At 51.6% G+C, this 26,666-nt stretch overlaps 1 protein-coding gene across 1 annotated transcript in view; it reads left to right on the top strand.

The window, feature by feature from the left end:
* The first annotated feature begins 8,119 nt into the window (after positions 1-8,119).
* Positions 8,120-26,666, top strand: part of NOA1 (nitric oxide associated 1) — a 125,861-nt gene continuing 107,314 nt past the window's right edge. The window contains exon 1 of the mRNA XM_078676196.1: positions 8,120-8,526. Coding sequence (XP_078532322.1) covers positions 8,134-8,526 — 393 coding nt within the window. The 5' untranslated portion in view covers positions 8,120-8,133. The remainder of the gene's footprint in view (positions 8,527-26,666) is intronic.

Below are 26,666 nucleotides of genomic sequence, written 5' to 3'. Positions count from 1 at the left end.
TGTGTTTGCTTTGTTTGCCCTAAGTTGGCAGGGTATGCCCAGACGTGGGTCCCTTGCTCATTTTGCCACTGAATTCAAGCTAGCCTAGCTGATGAAGGGTGTTACCCAGAAACCGGCTCCAGGATGCTTGTTTCCAGTTCAGGGAAGACCTGGTTTGGCAGTTCGGGCTGGACTGTCCCCATGAAGCACAGGGTCAAGACTGATATGCATATAGCTGGGTCAGAACTGAGGTGGCGAAGTGAGCTAAAGAATGATGATAGATTCAACCCAGATCTGTGACTGGGGGTTAGTGTCTGAAAAGTTTCAGCGCTCCCATCATCTCCTTGTGTTTGCTGTGTTAATAAAGCAGGAAAAGATAAGTTTAATATGAGCCTCCAGTCTTGTAATAAAATTACAAATCGGTTAAGTATTATAATTAAATGATAAGTAAGCGATGTATTACATTTCGGAACATGAATTTATATTTATTGATATATTTCTCTATTTTAAATAATGCCATTTAATGCAACATTATTTTCAATGGGGTTTTATTTTAAGCCCCTACATCCATTATTTTCTATGGGCGGATATTGCAATACCAGTGGTTGCCCATGTGTAGTGCTGGTCTTACTACAAAAGTGTAAGTTAGTACAAAAGTGTTTTTTTTTTGTTTTGTAGTTTTATGTAGCGCAGACTCGACCCGAGGATATTAGAGCGCTTTACATGAGTACCAGTTATATTCTGGAATATGATGTCGGAGTCTATTGTGACCACGCTTCTGCATATTTGGAACACCTCTATTTCATCTGGGGTGTTCCCGGACTGCTGGAAGCAGGCCACGCTCCTCCCCTTGAAAAAAAAACCCAATGGGGACCCGGAGGATCTTAGCAATATCCGTCCTATTTCTCTACTGGCTGTCCCAGGAAAAATGTTGGAAAAATTGATACAACGCCAACTGAATAGTTTTACAGAGAAGAGCAAGATCTTGCATGAAACCCAATCAGGGTTTAGGGCGGGCTTTAGTACCGAGGCTGCCCTGATTGAGGTAGCGGAGCCAGTTAGATGGTCTTTAGATTCAGGGGCATCAGCTATGCTGGTGCTCCTGGATCTATCGGCCGCTTTTGATACGGTGGACCATGTCAGACTCCTGCAGCGGTTAGGGGATATTGGGCTGCAGGATAAAGCACTTGGGTGGTTTAAGTCTTATTTGACTAATCGCTCACAGAAAGTGGCATTGGGCCTCTACTGTTCCAAACCAAAGCGGCTGGGGTGCGGGGTCCCGCAGGGATCGGCACTCAGTCCGTTACTTTTTAACATTTATTTAGCTCCGCTCTTTACCTTGATTGCCAAATGGGGGGTCACGGCAATTTCCTATGCTGACGACACCCAACTGGTGTTTCCCTACTCTGAAGTGTCTGAGGCTAGCTTTGCCAGTTTCAAAGGATGTCTCCGGGATGTGGCTAGGTGGATGAACACTAATAAATTAAAATTGAACGCAGGGAAGACGGAGGTGATCTTCTTTGGGAAGGGCGATCCCCCCGCCCCTGACTTGTGGTGGCCATCTGAGATGGGCCCCGCACCAGTCCCCAGCACAAAGGCAAAAAACCTGGGGGTGAGGTGGGATGATAGCCTTTCTTTTTCCTCCCACATCCAGCAGGTTGTGGCAGGCTGTCTAAGTAAATTGAAGAATCTGCGTAAGTTTCTTATGTTCTTACCAGTTGATTGTCGCAAAATGGTAATCCATGCGACGGTCACTTCAAAGCTGGATTACGCAAATGGCCTGTACCTGGGCCTCCCTAAATATTTGGTCCAGAGATTGCAAACAGTACAAAATGCGGCTGCGAGACTGTTGAAACACATTCCCTTTAAACAACATGTCTCTCCGCATTTGCGCGATCTGCACTGGCTCCCTGTGGCAAGCAGAATTAAATTTAAAGCCTTATCCTTGGCTTTTAGAGCGCTCCATGGAACCTGTCCCAACTACCTCAAAGCCAGACTCCCCAGGTATGTACAAGCGAGATCCTTGCGCTCAAATTCCTATTGCCAGCTGCGCGCCCCACGAGTCAGGAAAGCGCGTCTTGGGGGAATGACTTTCTCAGCCTGTACGGCGAAGTTGTGGAATGCCCTCCCACCCGCCATTCAGTTGGCTACATCAGAAACTGGATTTAGGAAACTATTAAAAACATGGCTCTTTACCCACTAGATCGGTGCCTCTGATGCTTTTTTGTACTGCCTGTATTGCTCACATAGCGCCGGGACACCTAAGGGTGAGGTAACTGTTCGCGCTTTACAAAACTCTGTATTATTATTATTATTCCACAAGACACATTCAGTTTTGCTTTTTTGGCATAAGGAGATTACGTGACTTGTCCAGAATCACAGGATGTTGGGCTAATGCTGAAACTGGAACCTGGTTCCCCAGTTCCAGAAGTTGTCAGCTCTGGCTGTACGCCACATCCTAGGTTATTACAAAAGTGTAAGTTACTAGAAAAATGCAGTTTTAAATACCGAAAGCTTGTAAACTTACCCAAAAGTGAAAGTTATCTTAGTGAATCAGGCCCTAAGATTTTTACCAGGCTGCAAAAGTAGATTACTCTCTGTAGACTACAACCAACAGTAGTGAGGGAATGTCCGATTTACAATATCAGAGAGGCATGCCACCTGAAGGAAAAAAAGACATATTTAAAAAGATACCAACTGTCCTTGTGACTTCAGATGCTGTGAAGATGTTTGATTGAGCAGGCTGGGGATTCCTGAGGAAGATGCTGGGCAAGGTGGACTTTGGTGCCAGATTTAGTAGCTGGGTCATTACTAGCAACACGCCACCAAAAGTAGGCATCCTGGTTAAAGAAGCTTGCCACAGCACATAAATCTGGATATGGCAATGTGACCTGATCATCTTCTATTTCACATTTTTCATTTCAGGTAGCATAGAACACTTTGCGGCCACTAAGTTAGGATACCGCAGACATCCCATTTGGGGCAAACAACATAATATTAGTCTATTTGCATATGATGTGCTTTGTTCATTAACTGAAGCAGATCCTTTGCTGCACGCAGATTCTACAATTGTAGCACTTTGAATCGGACCCCAGCTTTAAAACAAATCGAGACAAAACATTTTTTTTTTTTAAAGTGCCATAGACTCAATCATGACACAAGCATACATACTTAAAATATTGTATATCATTCGGTTACTCCATACAATACAAAAGCTTGTTTAGCCACATTAGTGTTTTCGGATTGTACATATGACTGGATGATAAAAAAAGTAGATGCGGGCGATAAATTTGTGCTCCGCCAGCAGTGTTTTGGCCACTATGCGTTACGCTTGTTCAAAGAGTTCCTCCAAAATTCCTACTGACTCCACATGGCAGTGCTGTTTCCCATGCGCAGCTTGGAAACAGACAGTTGGCAGGCTCAAGCGAGAATCTGCGTACCCAGCATAATTTTCGGGTGCTAGGACACCATCCGGCAAGATTTTCTCAACTAAAGTGATCGTGACCATTCGATGTGAGAAAGCTGCCGCTCGAATAGAAAATCTACTCGAGCAGCACCAAAGAAGCAGCGCCACATACCCAGTGCTTAATTTGTGCAGGTGCTTTCCGGTGCTCAGCACCGGCACTTAATTGCCAGCACCGGGGCATATGACTGTCTACCACATGGTAGTGTTGTCTGCCAATTTAGGTACAAGTACAACAACTTCTGTTTATTTTTTCCATTTCAATTTCCAATTCTTGGTATTTGCCTCCAAAGCCATTCTTATAGCTTTGGGGGCCTGTAATAGTATGAACGGTCACATTTTAGGAGTCTGATGATTAGTAGTGTGTTGGTGCTGTCATTGGCAGTGCAGCCAGGGGCAACGGATGGTGCAAGCTCTAGTGTCCTCCTTTTGGGAGCCCCGGGACTATGTTTTTTTACAAATTAAGCACTGCACATACCAAGTGGTACCGTTCCTGCAGAATTTACAGCGTGGAACAAGCTTCTGGCGCAAAAAATTAACACCAGGTGCCAGATTCCGACCGCTCGTGGAACTCAGCAAAGTTATGTAACTCTGCAGAATTACACAAAGTGAACCTCAGCAAGTTCCTCCCACCCCTATTAAAAAGCTAGCGTGTTGCACAGCTTTTTTAAATGTATATCCCCTGCCATCCGCGGGAGCCTTTGTTGAAGCGCTAAGCTTTTAATACTTGTTGTGCCACATTTTTGTTTTCTTTTTAATTATTAAGTCCTACCTTCCTCCATCTTGTAAGGACTCTGCTTTGGCCAGTTCCCACCGCGCAGTCGAGGTAGTCGCTGCAGCGGCTTGAGGCTCTGTTGCTCGCCGTCATCGGCGACCTGCCCCCCGAGCCACGCCCACTCACACCTGGCCACGCCCACTCCTGGGTATAAGAGTAGGAGCTGACTACTAGCTCGCCACTGGATCCTCCCCTGCCATCCGCGGGAGCCTTTGTTGAAGCGCTAAGCTTTTAATACTTGTTGTGCCACATTTTTGTTTTCTTTTTAATTATTAAGTCCTACCTTCCTCCATCTTGTAAGGACTCTGCTTTGGCCAGTTCCCACCGCGCAGTCGAGGTAGTCGCTGCAGCTGCTTGAGGCTCTGTTGCTCGCCGTCATCGGCGACCCGCCCCCCGAGCCACGCCCACTCACACCTGGCCACGCCCTGAACGGCCCTATAAATCATGTGCTTCCCCCGTACGCGCAGCGGACGGGCGCAGCGGGCGCGCTGTTTGTGCGCCGAAGGCGCGCCTAAGGCAAGCCCGTCTGCGCTCGTCCGCGACGGGCCGGGACCAGGGCCCAGAGACGCTGCCCCTCTCACCATCTATTCCCCTGCTTCACTTAGAAGCCTCCAGTGTCCCCCGCGTGCCCTCCCATCTACAACCTGGGACCGCTTGGTGTCCCTTGGCATCTCGGCCGACCTGCCTTTCCCTACACTCGCTCAGGCACCCATGCCGGCTCCTATTGTGCATGAGACCTGTCTTCGTATCCTCTATCTTAATACTCGGTCCCTCCCACAACATCATGCCGACATCTTTCTCCTGCTGACGGCTGAGAACCCAGACATCTTGCTGCTCATGGAGACCTGGTTATCCGATTCCTCCCTCCCTGACATCCTGGCTGCCCTACCCCCCAATTACTACATGCTGAACGCCAACCGGCCCAATGGCCGGCGTGGCGGTGGGGTGGCGGCAGTCATACGTAAAGACCTGCCTTCTACCACGTCTTCCTCACTCTGCCTTCCTGATGCCGAGAATCTCGTCATCAGCCTGGCAACTGAGGTCGGCGCCTTGTCTCTTATTGTTTTGTACCGCCCCCCTACCTTTATGCCCCTGTTCCCCGCTGCCCTCTGCGAACAACTTTCTGCCTTGACGACTTCTTCAGGTCGTCTTGCCATGTTCGGAGATTTTAATTATTGGTACAATGATGTCAATGCGGGCCCCCACGCCACTGAACTATTCGAGACACTCCTCAGCCTAAATCTGACTCAGCATGTTACCTCCCCCACTCACACTGGGGGTCATATTCTCGATCATATCTGGACACAGGGGGTATCGCTCTCCAGCCCGACCATCTCCCCCTGCGTCTGGTCTGACCACCTACTGATCGAGACTTCCATCGTTGTAAAAGGACCGGTTAGGTCTCATTCCTTAGCAGGAGGGACTGCTCGGAAATGGAAGCTCCTCGATTCATCGGCCTTCCTTTCCTCTCTCGCCGAAACGCAGCCTTCAACCATTGACATCTCAGATGTTAACACCCTTGAGGCTAACATCTCCCATTGGCTCACGACGGCCAGCGACTTATTTGCACCCCTGTCCTGCTTCCCTCGAACACGCCTTAATAATACTCACAAGTGGTACAACTCGGCTTTAAAACAACTACACCTCGAGCTGCGCCAATTGGAGCGTAGATGGAGGCGCAACTATCTCAGTGCCGATAGGGAAGCGTACGTAGCTGCACGGAAAAACTATAAAAAAAACATCATATCCACCAAGTCTGCTTTTATCTCTGAGAGAATCCTAACAGCCCCTAACAAATCTAAAGAGATTTTCAAAGTCCTTGGCGAACTAACATCTGACGCCAGGACACTCCCTAACCTGCCTCCCTCCGCTGAGTCATGTAATGCGCTAAATTCTTTTTTTATCAACAAGATCATTACTATCAAAAACTCCATTCCCCTCATCCCCCCGTCAAGTACAACATCACTTCCCCCCACCAATCCAACCACCCTGGCTCGATTCCCTACACTCGACTGTTTCTCTTGCCAAGTTGTCCTCACGAGTGAAATCCGGTTCCCAGAAGGACTGCTGTCCTCCGTCTGTGCTTCGGGACATTTGTCATACCCTTCCACATTGTATCCTTCCCTTGCTTAACTCCTCCCTCAGCACTGGCATAGTCCCCAGGTCATTCAAGGAGGCCGTACTGGTGCCCCTGCTAAAAAAAACTGGCGCGGACCCAGCGGTTCTTGCTAACTACCGGCCCATCTCCCTCCTGCCTTTTCTGTCTAAGATCTTGGAGGTACATGTCACCACTTGCCTCTCGCAATTCATCGAGGAGTCCAACTTCCTGGCTTACAACCAGGCCGGCTTTAGACCAGCCCATTCCACAGAGGCTGTGATTCTTGCCGTGTTGGACAACCTCAGGAGTAAGGCCGACAGAGGATTACCCCAGGCATTAGTCCTTCTTGACTTATCGGCGGCATTCGACACGGTGGACCACAACATCTTACTCCACCGTGTCGAGTCCGCCGGAGTCTGCGGGCCTGCTTTGTCTTGGGTTAAATCCTTCTTAGAAGGGAGATTTCAGGCAGTCAGGCTGGGCCCTTTCAGTGCCACCAGCACCTTGTTATCCTGCGGGGTCCCCCAGGGCTCTTCTTTGTCCCCCCTTCTCTTTAATTTATATCTCTTACCCCTCCTTCATTCTTTAAGCAGGTGGGACGCCACCGTGTTTAATTACGCAGACGACCTGCAAATCATTTTCCCCCTTACCTCCCCTGACGCTGTTTCTAACTTCCAGTCGGCTATGACACACATTCAGCACTGGATGTACCAAAACCAACTAATGCTCAATCCGGGCAAGACGGAGCTCCTCCTCCCCAGGAGTAGTGCCTCTTATTGGGGTCCTCAGTTCTGGCCTACTGAGCTTGGTACACCCCCTTCTCCTGCTGATAGTGTGAAGAGCCTCGGGTCATTATTGACTCCGGCCTCACTCTCAAGGCTCAGGTGAGCGCGGTAACATCTTCCTGTATGTTCCAGCTATACAGGATACGGAAGGTTGCTCACTTCCTGACTCCTGAAGCGCTGCTACAAGTCATCATAGCCTTGGTGATGTCCCGCCTGGACTTCTCAAACTCCATCTATCACGGTCTCCCCAAATCCCTGCTATCTAGGTTACAAATCATCCAGAACCAGGCTGCCAGACTCGCACTTAATCTCTCCAGATAGCAGTCAACTCGACCCCTACTGCACCAACTTCACTGGCTTCCAGTCAGTGAGAGAATAGCTTTTAAGGTCCACTGCCTGGTCTTCAAAGCCCTTACTGGTCCTTCCCCTGTCTTCCTCAAGTCCCTGATCATTCCCTATTGCCCCTCTCGAGCCCGGAGATCCACCCACCTTCATCTCTTGGTCGTTCCCCGCGTTAAACTCACCAGATCTGGTGGTCGTAGTTTTTCTCACCTGGCCCCTAAGCTGTGGAACTCTCTCCCTCTTCCCCTCAAGACCTCCTGTTCCCTTCTTGTCTTCAGGAAATCCTTAAAAACTTTGCTTTTCTCCCACTGCCATTCTGTTTCAACTTCAGGATCCTATAGCGCCAGGAAACTCACGGTGACAGTGCGCTCAACAAGTACCACTTAACATTAACATTAACATATTTTATGAAGCGGTTATCGTCTATTTCTGATAAGTATGTTGTATACGGTCATTAGCAGTACATAGCCTCTAGAAGACTATATGTTTCTTTACAATACAAATTGTTTGATCTCTGTATTAGTTTGGGATCCATTATCAGTCTAAAGGGCAGATTGCTTCTCCAGTGCTTTAACATACCCTCTTTCGTTTGGTATAGAGGGGTAGCGCTCGTATTTGACATGAGGTTAAAACATCTCCCGTTCCAAGATGGTCGCCTCGTTTGGCTTTGGCAAATAGCCTAGAGGTCACCATGCCTGCCTGTCGTGTTGTCCTTCGTCTATGTTGCCCCTCCAGCTGTCTTGGAAACAGCATGCACCGGCTTGCTGTGCTTCTGCGGGTGGCGCAGCTCCCGGTACTCTCCACCCGTGGTCTGTGTAGCGCCGCAACCGGATCACTTAGAGGAAGGCGAAGAGGAGCGCAGGAAAAGCGTCTGTCCAGGGCGGAGGGAGAAGGCGAGGAGCTGACATTTCTGGAACTAACCGAGAATCCCGCAGAGGAAGAGAATGACGTTGCCGCTTACGAGCGGCGCCTGCAGCAGGAATACCTGCGGCGGAAAGAAGAGGAGGACGAGCGTCGGCGGGAGGCGGAGGCAGCGCGGGAAAGCAGCAGTGCACAGGTGTACCTGCGCGGACTACGGCTGCAGGTGAGGGCCAGGCAACTGCAGCACGACTAGTTTCGTGGCGCTGCATTTTCTGGTGGGCAAGGGAACGTGTACGTCAAAAACGCCGAAAAGATGCACGAGTTCATGTAATGACGTCGATGGGCTAAAAACGACCCTAAAAACAAACTCGTTCTCTTGTGCTTGCCATTTATTCTACAAAAATGCAACATCGAAGCGCTGAACCGGGCGCGGGGAGTAGAGAAGTAATGTAACTATGGGATCAGGAGAGGGAAAAAGAGGGGAGAATATCGAGGGAATTAATTGTGGGCGTAATTGCTGGCAATTGTTCTTCCCTCAGAGTATCAGCATCTCACTAAATAGAGCTCTAGGACGTTGTTGAAACTGCCCTTATGGTCTGACCAACAGTGTTGAAATTAGAAAATAAATACTCCAAAAAGTATAACTGTGCAATTCTAGGCGATGGTCCATAAGAAGTAGAGTCGGTGCCACCCAACCAGTTGTTTGTCAGTACGCAGGTGCTGTTTTTTCAAAGATTGTAATTGCATTTATGTAGCGCTTACTACCCATGATGAGGCGTCAAAGCGCATTTTTGGCGAGTAGCATGATACTCCGGAACCCAAAAAGGATTAGTGGTGAGTTAGTATAGGGAAATATTAAATTAATTTGAGCGGTGGACATGTTAGTCTGATATTTGGATTGAAACAGATAATGGAGGGATAGAAGAGGGAAGGGTTTGCATTTATATAGTTCTTGCTACCCCTGATGAGGTGTTGAAGCGCTCTTCGGTGTGTAGCATGCTAGTCCGGAACCCAAAAAGGATAAGTTGTGAATTAATATAGGGAAAATAATTTGAGCGGTGGACATGTTAGTCTTTTATTTTGATTGAAAAGGAATTGTGGAGGGATAGAACAGGGGAAGGGGCTAGACTTTTTTTTCGGCAGTTCATAGCAGTAGGAAAGGGTTTTGGGATGAGTAAAGGGTTTTGGGATGAGTAAAGGGGAGAAGAGGTATGAGAGGATGTGGATGGAACAGTCTAGAAAGGGTTATTTTGGTGATCTGAGTAGCGGTATCGGGTTTGGGATGAGTGAGAGAGTAGAGGATATATTGAGAGAGTTATAGGGTGAGAAATAGGGTAGTGCATTGGAAAGAGCAGTAGAATGAGGTTTGAGATATAGTCAGAGAGTGAGGTAGAATATTAGATCTAACCAATTGTCTGCCCCTAGAATACTGCCCTACAGGGCCGGACTGGGAACCAAAACCAGCCCTGGCAAAGTGCTTTGCCGCCCCCCGGGCGGGAGGGGGGCGAGCGCTTTGCCAGGGCCGCTTTTCAGCCGATTTTGTTACAGGGCCGATTTTGCAGCTATGCTTCAAAACCGGCTCTGCAACAAAAACGGCCCCCAGGGCCCAAAACCGGCCCCCACCCTTGCGGCCGACCGGGGGATTGCCCGGTGCCCACAACGGCCAGTCCGGGCCTGCTGCCCTATCGCACACAACATTTCATGTACCTATCGGGCATGTAAGTGTTTCAGCATACGGTGTCCAATATGTTATGTTATGTTAACTGTTCTTGTAATGCGCATGGCTGCCTCAGCAACGGGGCGTCCCAGCGCAGCCAGACGAGCGGTGCAGGAAAAGAGAACTAGATAGTGGAAAAACCCAGGTTTTGATCAGTTTTTCAAAAGACCAGTGGTCGTGTGTAGTCCGGGCCGCCAGAGGGGCAGAATTCCGAATAGGGGCATTAAAAACAAAATGGGCTTCAGGCCACAAATAAGACCAAAGCATTGCCCGGCTACTTTTTTGGCATGAGGCTCAAAAGAAAGGTCCCCGTCTATGAGTATCCCTAGGTTCTTAACCACCGTTTGAGGTAGGGGGGGGTCCCAGTGCTGTGGGCCACCATTGACTATCCCATTGATGTGTATTATGCCCGACTAGGATCCCCTCTGTCTTGGAGGCATTAAGTTTCAAATAGTTGTCCGCCATCCAATCCGAGATGGCCAGCAGATCATCGTGAAATTTTAGTTGGTCGAAATCACTATGGTTAGAGAAGGTGAACATCAATTGCGTATCGTCAGCATATGATACCAGTTACATGCTTTGGCCAGCAGGGCCAGAGGGCGGACATATACGTTGAATAAAGTCGTGCTAAGGGCCAGGCCCTGTGGGACTCCGCAACTCAGAGAATGGATATTGGAAGCATAAGGTGGGGCATGTACCTGGAATGAGCGCTCTGATAGAAAGGATGAGAACCAGGTCAGTGCCTTGTGCTCGACATCAATCTCTTTTAGCGTTAGAAGCAGAAGTTCATGAGAGACAGTGTCGAAGGCTGCACTAAGATCCAACAGAATCAGTTCTGACGTATTCTCCTCATCCAACGTGGCCCACAGTTGCTCGGTGACCGCCAGGAGAGCCGACTCAGTACTATGTTTGGGCCGAAAGCCATTAAGGGGAACTATCCAGAATGTCATTGGCCTCCAGGTAGCGAGTTAGAATGATATTAACATGAGCTTCCATAATCTTAGCAAGATATGGAAGCAAAGATATGGGCCGGAAGTTCTCTGCTAGAGAAGAATCCAATGTGGGCTATTTTAGTAAGGGTACAACCTTGGCATGCTTCCAAGATTTAGGGATTTCTGCCAAAGAGAGAGATTTATTAATTAGGTCTCTGCCCTCAATCTTGAGGAAGTTATGGAGTTTCCTAAAAACATCAGGCTTTAAAGGATCATCTGGAGAGCCAGATTTAACCTTAGCTGCCAAGGCCGCCAGGTCTTTGGTAGACATAGGTGAAAGGGCGGATAGAGAGTGAGGAACGACTGAAGGATGGATGGCTTCTAAAGATTTATTCTTATTCTTATTCTTATTATTATGCATCTTATAAAGCGCACGGCTATCCCCGACGGGAGTGTCCCGGCGCTAAGCATAGAAAGGAGAAATGTAGGTCAGCATGGTGGGACCCGTCAGAACTACGGTTGACTGAAGAGCCACATCTTCACTAACTTGCGGAAATTGGGTTTGGATGGGGCCAATTTGATTTGTCACAGTAAATAATTCCACAGGGAGGCTGCTTTTACTGAAAAAGACCATCCAACCAGTCTGGCTTTGGAAAAGCGGGGGATAACAAGTTCTTGGTAGTTAGAACCTTATGTTTCTCGTGTGTCTTAGTGTTTGAATACGTTTTCTTAAATAGTGGGGGCCAGTGCCTTTTATTGCTCTGTAAGTGAGAATGAGTGCCTTAAATTCTGTGCGTTTTCTTATTGGGAGCCAGTGAAGGGTACGCAGATGTGTTGTCTTAAGGGACCTCCGGGCGGACTGCTGTCCTGAAGTGTAGGTCTTGGGCGGGGAGTCGCGAGTGTATAAAATTTGACACCGCGTGAACAGTGCCCACGCCGTCCTGGCCCAGGAAGTGAATCTCCTTCCTTTTATTTGTAACTTTGGCTGCTGTGACCCACAGCGAGCCGGCACGGGCAATATCCGTGAGTAATTGCACCAAATGTATTTTTTCAGTTTTTTCACTCTAAGTGCCTCACGGGAGGGTGTGCCTTAGCGCGTACATACCACCGGAGAGCAATTTGTCTGTGGTCCTGACGAATGCTGTGCGACCCTGCATTTTTACAGCAGAAACATGTTGACCTTATATCTTAACTAAGGACACAGGTCTCTTAATCCTGAACCTAGTTGTGTCCGCCTTCCACGTTATTAACCTTAATACAGGTTGGCCCACATTAAATATGTTGTTTGGGTTTCAACTGTGTATTTTTTAATTCTGCACTCACTTATTTTGCACATTTTTGAGTTATATCACTGTTACACTCACCACCAACCCGCTCCGCTGTAAAACAGGCGTTGTAGCACGCTGGGGGGGTGGATTCGGCCACCCCTGTGGGGACCCAATGATGAAGCATGTCACCAACTAGTGGTGAGTGAGGGTCCTTTTAACATAGAGGTTTTTCTAGCCTTTCCCAGTTAGGTGTTAACACCCTATTTCACTGGGTTACAACCTCCTGGTTATTAAGATTACAATTCCTTTAATCTTGCAGTTACCTTAACCGGGTGGGGGCCTTTGCAAAACCTGACACCCTCTTAGTCCTTTTTGGTTCACGTATTTTTTACGTTTCACTGAGTCACTCCTTAGTTGTTTATGATAATGTTTTTAATAAGCCTTGCGGCTGCATTCTGTATTGTCTGCAGCTTTCTATACATGTAGGCTGGTATGCCTGGATATAGACTATTAGGGTAGTCCAATTGGGATGTCACTAATGCGTGGACAATCGTTTTTCTACATTCGACCGGAAGCAGGTGAAGAAATTTACGTAAGGCTTTTAGTTTTCAAAAGCACGTAGATGAAACCTGAGCTATCTGGGTTTTATATGACAGTCTCGTCGATTTTAACACCCAGATTTCTTGCTGATGAAACAGGACAGGGAGCTGGATTGAGTACCGACGGCCACCAGAGGTCTGATCTAGGGGGTAATGGTTGATTAAAAATAAGAACTTCGTTTTTTTCGGCGTTAAGCCGTAGACAGTTTCTGGTCATCCAGGTGGATATATCCTCTAGACAGTCCCGAAATTTGGTGAAGGCTGCTTCCGAATGATCCTTGAAGGAAAACATCAGCTGAGTGTCATCAGCATATGAGATGACACTAACATCGTAATGCTCAATGAGTGGGGCCAGTGGTGCAAGATAAACATAAAAAGAGTAGGGCTAAGGGCTGAGCCCTGAGGGACTCCACATATTAGGGGGCGAGGTGATGAAACAAATGGCTGTAGGCGTATTTTCTAGACTCGGCTTTCAAGGAAGGATTGGAACCAGGCCAGCACGGTCCCAGAAATCCCTAAATGCCTAAGCCTGTCAAACAGGATCTTGTGTGAGACCGTGTCAAATGCTGCTGACAGGTGTTGACTGGGTGTGAGTGTTTGATTGATTCAGATGCTCCGTCCATCACCACCCCCTTTTGTACTGCTTTTGGCCGCCATAAGTGTGGCAGGGTATGCTCAGACGTGAGTCCCTTGCTCACTTTGCCACTGGATTCAAGCAAGCCGGGCTGAAATCGGCTGGAATGCCAGAAACCGGTCCTCGGAAGCTTGTTTCCGGTCCAGGGAAGACATGGCTTGGCAGTTCGGGCTGGACTGTTCCCATGAGGCACAGGGTCAGACTGATTTGCATATAGCCATGTCTGAACTGGGGTGGCAGAGTGGGCTAAAGAACGGTGATGGATTAAACCCAGATCTTTTGACTGGGTGTGAGTGTTTGATTGATTCAGATGCTCCGTCCATCACCACCCCTTTAATACCGCTTTTGGCCACCATAAGTGTGGCAGGGTATGCTCAGACGTGAGTCCCTTGCTCACTTTGCCACTGGATTCAAGCAAGCCGGGCTGAAGACGCCTGGAATGCCAGAAACCGGTCCTCGGAAGCTTGTTTCCGGTCCAGGGAAGACATGGCTTGGCAGTTCGGGCTGGACTGTTCCCATGAGGCACAGGGTCAGACTGATTTGCATATAGCCATGTCTGAACTGGGGTGGCAGAGTGGGCTAAAGAACGGTGATGGATTAAACCCATATCTTTTGACTGGGTGTGAGTGTTTGATTGATTCAGATGCTCCGTCCTTCACCACCCCCTTTTGTACCGCTGACCGGTCAAGCAGCACCAACATTGCACAGCATCCTTTGTCAAGGGATTCTCTGATGGATTTGGTGACTTACAGTAAAGCTGTTTCGGTACTGTAGCCAGCACGAAATCCGGATTGTGTGTCATGCAATAATTTGTTAGATTCTAAAAAGCTAGACAGCAGTTTTTGAACCTCCTTCTCGAGAACTTTAGCCAGGGCTGGTAAAAGGGAAATAGGTCTTAAAAAAATTTAAATGGCCGGATCAGCATTTTCTTTTTTAGGATGGGTTGTATAAGGGCTGTTTTCCATACAGATGGATGGATACCAGTATTTAGTGAGAATCATAAAAGACCCAGACCCAGCATACCTTACTATAGAGTGTGTCCAACATATTGACTTATGAGCCCCAACCGACGAATACGCCCCCACCCACTCCCAAAGAACTTTAAAACCAACTGCTCCTGCAAGTTTCTTTCAATGAGAATCGTCCCCCCCCCATCCCCCTTCTCCTTCTGTGCCCCGAGCGGCGTCACTTCAAGTGCTAGGTTTGAACCGTGAGAAAAGACTGCTCGGTTGAAGGGCGCAGGTAGCACCCAGAATTATCCATCAGGAGACTCAAAGGACCCTCGCACCCTAAGAACCTCTTCACAGAGCAGAGCCTCACAAAGGCAGACATCTCCAAACACTGCGCACCCTCCCTGAGCTAAACTCTTCTGCCAGATGTAGGAGTAAATCTCCAGGTAGGAGTAAACCAGAAGGAGCATCCTTCTGGACTCATTCCACCCCTTCCTGCTGAACAACCGCTCCCACCTCCTTAACCATAGGCAGCTCAACAGCCACCTATTCCAAACTGCACAACAACCGTCTATCCGAGCAACTAATCAGGTAACCCCTCCATACACTTCGAACCACGCCGATTTTGAACAGCTCACAAACTATGATTGCAAGGAGTTAAAAACACCCATATATTCCAACAAGCATTTGCAATGCAATAGGTCTCGCAGTGACGCGAGTTTAAGCTATTGGCATTGTAAATTACAATACCTTTTATTTATGTTTTTAAAACAAAAATAAAAGGCATTGTTATTTGCAATGTTAAGAGCTTAAACTTGTTTAAATTGGTGCGGACACTAGCTTATTCAACAAAGAAGTGTGCGAAAAAGTAGAACAGATTGTGGCTAACAGGCCTATTGGTTTTGGTAGTGCTTGTTTTATTACATGAGACTGGCATAATATTCAGTGTGTCCCCATTTCCTTTTTTTTTATCTGGAGTCTGGAATGCTGAGTGAAGGGGTGTAACAGAATGTTGTGTGGTCTGGCCTGGAGGCTAGCCGAGTGTTAGTTTTAGGGAAGATCAATCCGACTGGACCTACCTTTGATGTGATCTGAGGGCCTGAAATGGAATAAGGAACATAACCTCCTATTTGAGTATCTCCAGGTTCTTAACAAGTCCCAGCCTTCTCACTACATCAGATATTTCAGATTACCTCTGAAGGTAGAGCCCATAGAATGGCCTTACTTTAATGCTCTTTAGTACACAGAGAATCGAGGAACCTTTTTAGTGTGAGAGACTGCTGTCAATTCTAGCTTGTTGATATGATAGTGTGGCTCTTATGGAAGAGCTTTAATTTTGGACCCCAAAACCATAGTTACAGTGGCTTCTTCCTTTGATGGTTGCTGGAATTACATATTTAATCATGTTGTCATTTAACACTGCCATTCGAGGGACTGCACGGGTACTTGGCTCATGAAAATCCAATCCCACTGATAACCTTGGGCCCACCCCCGTCTCATGAGTAATTTTAGTGTCTGATACCAAGAAATACGCACTGTCGGAAGCTAGAAGAGATGAGTCTTGTCTGACGATTGGATGATATTGCCTGTAGGAGGTTATTCTTGTCCTATCCTGCGAAGGAGACACTACATAGTGTCCCTAACCAGATTTAAGTTTCGATTGTATTGACAGTTATTTTCTTTGACTTGCAGTCCTAGATCACGTAAAATCTGTTATTGCATTTGTAAGTCCTGAATGACCTTTCGATGAGAACCATCAAGGCCCGCACACTTTTGGGAGGGGAGGTGCTAGCCGTTGTCTTTATGGCTGTACGTAGGCACATGCCTTTATTTAGCCCCTGCATAGGCGAGCCATAAGATAATAAGGTGCAGATAGCGAATCATCATGCTCAGATATGTAACAGCGACAAAAACTTATATAGTTTAGATGGCAGTTAGTAGTATTGTAAGTTTCAGGTTTGATTATGTGGTTATTGGAGGTATAGGTCTTATTGGTATCCACGAGTGACTACCTACTACGAACTGACAATCTATATTATTTCCCTTATATTGTTGTTCAAGTCCGAATGACTGGTTATTTTTGTGTGTTAGGATAGCATGTACATCAGATATTGTAATAATGGCCCAGATAAGATATGTACTGATTATGCTATGTATGGCCTTGTGTCTGACTCGTAGACCATGGAGTAGCAGCACCTGCGAGCAATAGCACACTGAGATTTCTCCATATGTGTCCAACATAATATATGTATCTGGCAGTAGGACTGCAGTGTTGGTTTTATGTTCTTATTGTTGACACTTGCACTATTGAATGTCACAGGGGTTATATAATTTTGCGGTGGGCAACTGAAAGTACTGTATAAAACTATGATGCCAGTTATGATAGTCAGAAAATACCAATAAAGATATTTAAACAATGACCTGAGTGTTTTGAGAAGCCAACTGTCAATAAATGTCAGTTATCACTTTGCAGTGGAAAAAAAGCCAGTACCACTGCCGTGCATTATTGCAGGTCCCGGTGGCATTTGTTAAAGTTAGAGCTGTTGGCATTGTAAATGACAATGCCCTTTATTTATATGTTTTAAAAAAAAACATAAATAAAAGGCATTGTCATTTACAATGCTAATAGCTCAAAATCTATGCGAGCCCTATTGCATTGCAAATGCTTGTTTCTTCTTTACGAGGGTACATGATGATCATTACACCCTGTCTCTTGTGTAATATGTGGTTAAAATGCACGTTTGTAAACCTACTGCTTCAACATATCTCGATGATAATATATTCCAGCCATATCACACTGGGTAACCATTCCCTGCAATTAATCGACATAGGGCAGTAGCAGACAAAGTCAATTGAAATATTCAACTGATGCATGTAGTCTTACCACGCAATTACTAGAGACCTTTCACTGTTGTGTATTGCCTGATCAGTAAGGCTAGATGCAAAGAAATGCACAGATTGCTGCACAATACAATATGTTTGTGTCTATGCATACATACAAAACACTATGCAGTTTTCTTTACAATACAATCATCCAAACACAAGAGTGAGTGAGAGCGACAGGAGAAAGAACAAGCATTGCAAATATAATAGGTCTCGCATTAGAAAAGTTGGAGTTATTGGTCTTGTAAATGACATTTTATTTATTTGTTGGTTTTTAAAATTGCTAAATTGATGGCTTTGTCATTTACAATGCCAATAGTTATAACTTTCGCGAATGTGACACCTATAGCATTTGGAATGCAACATGTTTTGTATTTACGTGACTTAGATGGCAGCTCTGGTCGTTAGGCCACATCTCTAGAGAGCAGGAGTGTGCAGCAGGGGAGAGAAGCACAGCAATGCAATAGGTCTCGCATTAGGAAAGTTTGAGCTATTGGTATTGTAAAGGACACATTTTTTATTTATGTGCTTGTTTTGAAAATAGCGAAATTAATAGCTTTGTTATTTACAATGCCAATAGTTTTATCTTTCGCAAATGTGACACCTATTGTAACACAATATGTGTTGTGAGGGTGGGTGAGAGTGAGGGGTTGAGGGTGAGTGAGGGTGAGGGCTTGAGGGTGAGTGAGGGTGAGGATGAGAGGGTGAGTGAGGATGAGAGGGTGAGTGAGGGTGAGGGTGAGGGTGAGTGAGGGTGAGGGGTTGAGGGTGAGATGAGGGTGAGGGGTTGAGGGTGAGTGAGGGTGAGGGGTTGAGGGTGAGTGAGGGTGAGGGTGAGGGTGGGTGAGGGGTTGAGGGTGAGTGAGGGTGAGTGAGGGTGAGGGGTTGAGGGTGAGTGAGGGTGAGAGAGTGAGTGAGAGAGAGGGTGAGTGAGGGGTTGAGGGTGGGGGGTTGAGGGTGGGTGAGGGTGAGGGGTTGAGGGTGAGGGGTTGAGGGTGAGTGAGGGTGAGTGAGGGTGAGGGTGAGGGAGGGTGAGGGAGGGTGAGTGAGGGTGAGTGAGGGTGAGGGTGAGTGAGGGTGAGGGGTTGAGGGTGAGTGAGTGTGGGTGAGGGGTTGAGGGTGAGGGGTTGAGGGTGAGTGAGGGTGAGTGAGGGTGAGGGGTTGAGGGTGAGGGGTTGAGGGTGAGTGAGGGTGAGGGGTTGAGGGTGAGTGAGGGTGAGTGAGGGTGAGTGAGGGTGAGTGAGGGTGAGGGTGAGTGAGGGTGAGGGGTTGAGGGTGAGTGAGGGTGAGGGTGAGTGAGGGTGAGGGTGAGTGAGGGTGAGGGTGAGTGAGGGTGAGGGGTTGAGGGTGAGTGAGAGTGAGGGTGAGTGAGGGGTTGAGGGTGAGTGAGGGTGAGGGGTTGAGGGTGAGTGAGGGTGAGTGAGGGTGAGTGAGGGTGAGGGGTTGAGGGTGAGTGAGGGTGAGGGGTTGAGGGTGAGGGAGGGTGAGGGTGGGTGAGGGTGAGGGTGGGTGAGGGTGGGTGAGGGTGGGTGAGGGTGAGTGAGGGTGAGGGGGTGAGGGTGAGTGAGGGTGAGTGAGGGTGAGGGGTTGAGGGTGAGTGAGGGTGAGGGGTTGAGGGTGAGTGAGGGTGAGGGGTTGAGGGTGAGTGAGGGTGGGTGAGGGGTTGAGGGTGAGGGTGGGTGAGGGTGAGTGAGGGTGAGTGAGGGTGAGGGGTTGAGGGTGAGTGAGGGTGAGGGGTTGAGGGTGAGTGAGGGTGAGGGGTTTGAGGGTGAGTGAGGGGTTGAGGGTGAGTGAGGGTGAGGGGTTGAGGGTGAGGGTGGGTGAGGGTGAGGGGTTGAGGGTGAGTGAGTGAGAGTGAGTGAGAGTGAGGGTGAGTGAGGGGTTGAGGGTGAGGGGTTGAGGGTGAGTGAGGGTGAGTGAGGGTGAGTGAGGGTGAGTGAGGGTGAGGGTGGGTGAGGGTGAGTGAGGGCGAGGGTTGAGGGTGAGTGAGGGTGAGGGAGGGTGAGGGGTTGAGGGTGAGTGAGGGTGAGGGTGGGTGAGGGTGAGTGAGGGTGAGGGTGAGTGTGAGTGAGGGTGGGTGAGGGGTTGAGGGTGAGTGAGGGTGAGTGAGGGTGAGTGAGGGTGAGGGGTTGAGGGTGAGTGAGGGTGAGGGGTTGAGGGTGAGTGAGGGGTTGAGGGTGAGTGAGGGGTTGAGGGTGAGTGAGGGTGAGGGTGAGTGAGGGTGAGTGAGGGTGAGGGGTTGAGGGTGAGTGAGGGTGAGGGTGGGTGAGGGTGAGGGGTTGAGGGTGAGTGAGGGTGAGGGGTTGAGGGTGAGGGGTTGAGGGTGGGTGAGGGGTTGAGGGTGAGGGTGGGTGAGGGTGAGGGTGGGTGAGGGTGGGTGAGGGTGGGTGAGGGTGAGTGAGGGTGAGTGAGGGTGAGTGAGGGTGAGGGGTTGAGGGTGAGTGAGGGTGAGGGTGGGTGAGGGTGAGGGGTTGCGGGTGAGTGAGGGTGAGGGGTTGAGGGTGAGTGAGGGTGAGGGGTTGAGTGAGGGTGAGGGGTTGAGGGTGAGTGAGGGTGAGGGGTTGAGGGTGAGTGAGAGTGAGGGTGAGTAAGGGGTTGAGGGTGAGTGAGAGTGAGGGTGAGTGAGGGGTTGAGGGTGAGTGAGGGTGAGGGGTTGAGGGTGAGTGAGGGTGAGGGTGAGGGTGAGTGAGGGTGAGGGTGAGGGTGAGGGTGAGTGAGGGTGAGTGAGGGTGAGTGAGGGTGAGTGAGGGTGAGTGAGGGTGAGTGATGGTGAGGGGTTGAGGGGTTGAGGGTGAGGGGTTGAGGGTGAGTGAGGGTTAGGGGTTGAGGGTGAGTGAGGGTGAGGGGTTGAGGGTGAGGGGTTGAGGGTGAGTGAGGTTGAGGGTGGGTGAGGGGTTGAGGGTGAGTGAGGGTGAGTGAGGGTGGGTGAGGGATTGAGGGTGAGGGTGAGGGTGAGCGAGGGTGAGGGTGAGTGAGGGTGAGGGGTTGAGGGTGAGTGAGGGTGAGTGAGGGGTTGAGGGTGGGTGAGGGGTTGAGGGTGAGGGTGAGTGAGGGTGAGGGTGGGTGAGGGTGAGTGAGGGTGAGGGGTTGAGGGTGAGTGAGGGTGAGTGAGGGTGAGGGGTTGAGGGTGAGTGAGGGTGAGAGGGTGAGGGTGAGTGAGGGTGAGGGGTTGAGGGTGAGTGAGGGTGAGGGGTTGAGGGTGAAGGGTTGAGGGTGAGTGAGGGTGAGGGGTTGAGGGTGAGGGTGGGTGAGGGGTTGAGGGTGAGTGAGGGTGAGGGGTTGAGGGGTGAGTGAGGGTGAGGGTGAGTGAGGGTGAGGGGTTGAGGGTGAGTGAGGGTGAGGGGTTGAGGGTGAGTGAGGGTGAGTGAGGGTGAGGGGTTGAGGGTGAGGGGTTGAGGGTGAGTGAGGGTGAGGGGTTGAGGGTGAGTTAGGGTGAGGGTGAGTGAGGGTGAGGGGTTGAGGGTGCGTGAGGGGTTGAGGGTGAGTGAGGGTGAGTGAGGGTGAGGGTGAGTGAGGGTGAGGGGTTGAGGGTGAGTGAGGGTGAGGGGTTGAGGGTGAGTGAGGGTGAGTGAGAGTGAGGGTGAGTGAGGGGTCGAGGGTGAGGTGTTGAGGGTGAGTGAGGGTGAGGGTGAGTGAGGGTGAGGGGTTGAGGGTGAGTGAGGGTGAGGGTGGTGAGGGTGAGTGAGGGTGAGGGGTTGAGGGTGGGTGAGGGGTTGAGGGTGGGTGAGGGTGAGTGAGGGTGAGTGAGGGTGAGTGAGGGTGAGGGGTTGAGGGTGAGGGGTTGAGGGTGAGTGAGGGCTTGAGGGTGAGGGGTTGAGGGTGAGTGAGGGTGAGTGAGGGGTTGAGGGTGAGGGGTTGAGGGTGAGTGAGGGTGAGGGGTTGAGGGTGAGGGGTTGAGGGTGAGTGAGTGAGGGTGAGTGAGGGTGAGGGGTTGAAGGTGAGTGAGGGTGAGGGGTTGAGGGTGAGTGAGGTTGAGTGAGGGTGAGGGGTTGAGGGTGAGTGAGAGTGAGGGTGATTGAGGGGTTGAGGGTGAGGGGTTGAGGGTGGGTGAGGGGTTGAGGGTGGGTGAGGGGTTGAGGGTGAGTGAGGGTGAGGGGTTGAGGGTGGGTGAGGGTGAGTGAGGGTGAGGGTGAGTGAGGGTGAGAGGGTGAGGGTGAGTGAGGGTGAGTGAGGGTGAGGGTGAGTGTGAGGGTGAGTGTGAGGGGTTGAGGGAGGGTGAGGGTTTGAGGGTGAGTGAGGGTGAGGGTTTGAGGGTGAGTGAGGGTGAGTGAGGGTGAGTGAGGGTGAGTGAGGGTGAGTGAGAGTGAGGGGTTGAGGGTGAGGGGTTGAGGGTGAGGGGTTGAGGGTGAGTGAGGGTGAGGGGTTGAGGGTGAGTGAGGGTGAGGGTAAGTGAGGTTGAGTGAGGGGTTGAGGGTGAGTGAGGGTGAGGGTGAGTGAGAGTGAGGGTGAGGGTGAGTGAGGGTGGGTGAGGGGTTGAGGGTGAGTGAGGGTGAGGGAGGGTGAGTGAGGGTGAGGGGTTGAGGGTGAGTGAGGGTGAGGGTGAGTGAGGGGTTGCGGGTGAGGGGTTGAGGGTGAGTGAGGGTGAGGGGTTGAGGGTGGGTGAGGGGTTGAGGGTGAGTGAGGGGTTGAGGGTGAGTGAGGGTGAGGGTGAGTGAGGGTGAGGGGTTGAGGGTGAGTGAGGGTGAGTGAGAGTGAGGGTGAGTGAGGGTGAGGGTGAGGGTGAGTGAGGTTGAGGGGTTGAGGGTGAGTGAGGTTGAGGGGTTGAGGGTGGGTGAGGGGTTGAGGGTGAGTGAGGGTTTGAGGGTGGGTGAGGGGTTGAGGGTGAGTGAGGGTTTGACGGTGAGTGAGGGTGAGTGAGGGTGAGGGGTTGAGGGTGAGGGAGGGTGAGGGAGGGTGAGGGTGGGTGAGGGAGGTTGAGGGTGAGTGAGGGTGAGTGAGGGTGAGAGGGTGAGGGGTTGAGGGTGAGTGAGGGGTTGAGGGTGAGTGAGGGCGAGGGGTTGAGGGTGAGGGTGGGTGAGGGGTTGAGGGTGAGTGAGGGTGAGTGAGAGTGAGGGTGAGTGAGAGTGAGGGAGGGGTTGAGGGTGAGTGAGAGTGAGGGTGAGTGAGGGGTTGAGGGTGAGGGGTTGAGGGTGAGTGAGGGTGAGGGGTTGAGGGTGAGTGAGGGAGGGTGAGGGTTGAGGGTGAGTGAGGGTGAGTGAGGGTGAGTGAGGGTGAGGGTGAGTGAGGGTGAGTGAGGGTGAGTGAGGGTGAGGGTGAGTGAGGGGGAGTGAGGGTGAGGGGTTGAGGGTGGGTGAGGGTGAGTGAGTGAGGGTGAGGGGTTGAGGGTGAGTGATGGTGAGGGGTTGAGGGTGAGGGGTTGAGGGTGAGGGGTTGAGGGTGAGGGGTTGAGGGTGAGTGAGGGTGAGGGGTTGAGGGTGAGTGAGGGTGAGGGGTTGAGGGTGAGTGATGGTGAGGGGTTGAGGGTGAGGGGTTGAGGGTGAGGGGTTGAGGGTGAGTGAGGGTGAGGGGTTGAGGGTGAGTGAGGGTGAGGGGTTGAGGGTGAGGGTGAGTGAGGGTGAGTGAGGGTGGGTGAGGGGTTGAGGGTGAGTGAGGGTGAGTGAGGGTGAGGGGTTGAGGGTGAGGGGTTGAGGGTGAGTGAGGGGTTGAGGGTGAGGGGTTGAGGGTGAGTGAGGGTGAGGGGTTGAGGGTGGGTGAGGGGTTGAGGGTGGGTGAGGGGTTGAGGGTGAGGGGTTGAGGGTGAGTGAGGGTGAGTGAGAGTGAGGGGTTGAGGGTGAGGGGTTGAGGGTGAGGGGTTGAGGGTGAGTGAGGGTGAGGGGTTGAGGGTGAGTGAGGGTGAGGGTAAGTGAGGTTGAGTGAGGGGTTGAGGGTGAGTGAGGGTGAGTGAGGGTGAGAGTGAGGGTGAGGGTGAGTGAGGGTGGGTGAGGGGTTGAGGGTGAGTGAGGGTGAGGGAGGGTGAGTGAGGGTGAGTGAGGGTGAGGGAGGGTGAGTGAGGGTGAGTGAGGGTGAGGGGTTGAGGGTGAGTGAGGGTGAGGGTGAGTGAGGGGTTGAGGGTGAGTGAGGGTGAGGGGTTGAGGGTGGGTGAGGGGTTGAGGGTGAGTGAGGGGTTGAGGGTGAGTGAGGGTGAGGGTGAGTGAGGGTGAGGGGTTGAGGGTGAGTGAGGGTGAGTGAGAGTGAGGGTGAGGGTGAGGGTGAGTGAGGGTGAGGGTGAGTGAGGGGTTGAGGGTGAGTGAGGTTGAGGGGTTGAGGGTGGGTGAGGGGTTGAGGGTGAGTGAGGGTTTGAGGGTGGGTGAGGGGTTGAGGGTGAGTGAGGGTTTGACGGTGAGTGAGGGTGAGTGAGGGTGAGGCGTTGAGGGTGAGTGAGGGTGAGGGTGGGTGAGGGAGGTTGAGGGTGAGTGAGGGTGAGAGGGTGAGGGGTTGAGGGTGAGTGGGGTTGAGGGTGAGTGAGGGTGAGTGAGGGCGAGGGGTTGAGGGTGGGTGAGGGGTTGAGGGTGGGTGAGGGGTTGAGGGTGAGTGAGGGTGAGTGAGAGTGAGGGTGAGTGAGAGTGAGGGAGGGGTTGAGGGTGAGTGAGAGTGAGGGTGAGTGAGGGGTTGAGGGTGAGTGAGGGGTTGAGGGTGAGTGAGGGAGGGTGAGGGTTGAGGGTGAGTGAGGGTGAGTGAGGGTGAGTGAGGGTGAGTGAGGGTGAGGGTGAGTGAGGGGGAGTGAGGGGGAGGGGTTGAGGGTGGGTGAGGGTGAGTGAGTGAGGGTGAGGGGTTGAGGGTGAGTGATGGTGAGGGGGTGAGTGAGGGTGAGGGGTTGAGGGTGAGGGGTTGAGGGTGGGTGAGGGGTTGAGGGTGAGTGAGGGTGAGGGGTTGAGGGTGAGGGTGAGTGAGGGTGAGTGAGGGTGGGTGAGGGGTTGAGGGTGAGTGAGGGTGAGGGGTTGAGGGTGAGGGGTTGAGGGTGAGGGGTTGAGGGTGAGTGAGGGTGAGGGTGAGTGAGGGGTTGAGGTTGAGGGTGAGTGAGGGTGAGGGGTTGAGGGTGGGTGAGGGGTTGAGGGTGGGTGAGGGGTTGAGGGTGAGTGAGGGGTTGAGGGTGAGTGAGGGTGAGGGTGAGTGAGGGTGAGGGGTTGAGGGTGAGTGAGGGTGAGGGTGAGTGAGGGTGAGGGTGAGTGAGGGGTTGAGGGTGAGTGAGGGGTTGAGGGTGAGAGGGGTTGAGGGTGAGTGAGGGGTTGAGGGTGAGTGAGGGTGAGGGTTTGAGGGTGGGTGAGGGGTTGAGGGTGAGTGAGGGTTTGAGGGTGAGTGAGGGTGAGTGAGGGGTTGAGGGTGAGGGGTTGAGGGTGAGTGAGGGTGAGGGAGGGTGAGTGAGGGTGAGTGAGGGTGAGTGAGGGTGGGTGAGGGTGGGTGAGGGAGGTTGAGGGTGAGTGAGGGTGAATGAGGGGTTGAGGGTGAGCGGTTGAGGTTGAGGGTGAGTGAGGGTGAGTGAGGGTGAGTGAGGGTGAGTGAGGGTGAGGGGTTGAGGGTGAGTGAGGGCGAGGGGTTGAGGGTGAGTGAGGGTGAGGGTGGGTGAGGGGTTGAGGGTGAGTGAGGGTGAGTGAGAGTGAGGGTGAGTGAGAGTGAGGGAGGGGTTGAGGGTGAGTGAGAGTGAGGGTGAGTGAGGGGTTGAGGGTGAGTGAGGGTGAGGGTTGAGGGTGGGTGAGGGTGAGTGAGGGTGAGGGTGAGTGAGGGTGAGGGTGAGTGAGGGTGAGGGTGAGTGAGGGTGAGTGAGGGTGAGGGTGAGTGAGGGGGAGTGAGGGTGAGTGAGGGTGAGGGGTTGAGGGTGGGTGAGGGTGAGTGAGTGAGGGTGAGGGGTTGAGGGTGAGTGATGGTGAGGGGTTGAGGGTGAGTGAGGGTGAGGGGTTGAGGGTGAGTGAGGGTGAGGGGTTGAGGGTGAGTGAGGGTGAGTGAGGGTGAGGGTGAGTGAGGGTGAGTGAGGGTGAGGGTGAGTGAGGGTGAGTGAGGGTGAGTGAGGGTGAGGGTGAGTGAGGGGGAGTGAGGGTGAGTGAGGGTGAGGGGTTGAGGGTGGGTAAGGGTGAGTGAGTGAGGGTGAGGGGTTGAGGGTGAGTGAGGGTGAGGGGTTGAGGGTGAGTGAGGGTGAGGGGTTGAGGGTGAGTGAGGGTGAGGGGTTGAGGGTGAGTGAGGGTGAGGGGTTGAGGGTGAGTGAGGGTGAGTGAGGGTGAGTGAGGGTGAGGGGTTGAGGGTGAGTGAGGGTGAGCGGTTGAGGGTGAGTGAGAGTGAGGGTGAGTGAGGGGTTGAGGGTGAGTGAGGGTGAGGGGTTGAGGGTGAGTGAAGGTGAGGGGTTGAGGGTGAGTGAGGGTGAGGGTGGGTGAGGGGTTGAGGGTGAGTGAGGGTGAGTGATGGTGAGGGGTTGAGGGTGAGTGAGGGTGAGAGGGTGAGTGAGGGTGAGTGAGGGTGAGGGGTTGAGGGTGAGTGAGGGTGAGGGGTTGAGGGTGAGTGAGGGTGAGGGGGTGAGGGGTTGAGGGTGAGTGAGGGTGAGGGGTTGAGGGTGAGTGAGGGTGAGTGCGAGTGAGGGTGAGTGAGGGGTTGAGGTTGAGGGGTTGAGGGTGAGTGAGGGGTTGAGGTTGAGGGGTTGAGGGTGAGTGAGGGTGAGGGGTTGAGGGTGAGTGAGAGTGAGGGTGAGTGAGGGGTTGAGTGAGGGTGAGGGGTTGAGGGTGAGTGAGGGCGAGGGGTTGAGGGTGAGTGAGGGTGAGGGTGGGTGAGGGTGAGTGAGGGTGAGTGAGGGTGAGTGAGGGTGAGTGAGAGTGAGGGAGGGGTTGAGGGTGAGTGAGAGTGAGGGTGGGTGAGGGTGAGTGAGGGTGAGTGAGGGTGAGGGTGAGTGAGGGTGAGGGTGGGTGAGGGTGAGTGAGGGTGAGGGTGAGTGAGGGTGAGTGAGGGTGAGTGAGGGTGAGGGGTTGAGGGTGGGTGAGGGTGAGTGAGTGAGGGTGAGTTGTTGAGGGTGAGTGATGGTGAGGGGTTGAGGGTGAGTGAGGGTGAGGGGTTGAGGGTGAGTGAGGGTGATGGGTTGAGGGTGAGTGAGGGTGAGGGGTTGAGGGTGAGTGAGGGTGAGGGGTTGAGGGTGAGTGAGGGTGAGTGAGGGTGAGTGAGAAGTAAGCCAAACAGCTTTCCCGTAGCTAAGGAGAGCTGAGCTCTTTTTGTAGCAGCACGCATAAGAAAAGTCCCGTATTTTCACCAAAACACTCTCTGATAATGATCAGCCGAATTCAGAAGGCTTCCTGCCCTCATATATTCCCAAGAGAGCAGTAATCTTATAAGGAAATGCTGTCATCACACCTAAAGCTACAGATGAGGAGAGCTTGCTGGAAGACATTCAATTAATGAAAAAAGGAGACACGGCCGGCCGGCCGTGA

The sequence above is a fragment of the Lissotriton helveticus genome, chromosome 2_1 (assembly GCF_964261635.1).
Source record: "Lissotriton helveticus chromosome 2_1, aLisHel1.1, whole genome shotgun sequence".
NCBI classification, from domain to species: Eukaryota; Metazoa; Chordata; class Amphibia; order Caudata; family Salamandridae; genus Lissotriton; species Lissotriton helveticus.
This window is presented reverse-complemented; position numbering and strand designations above follow the sequence as displayed.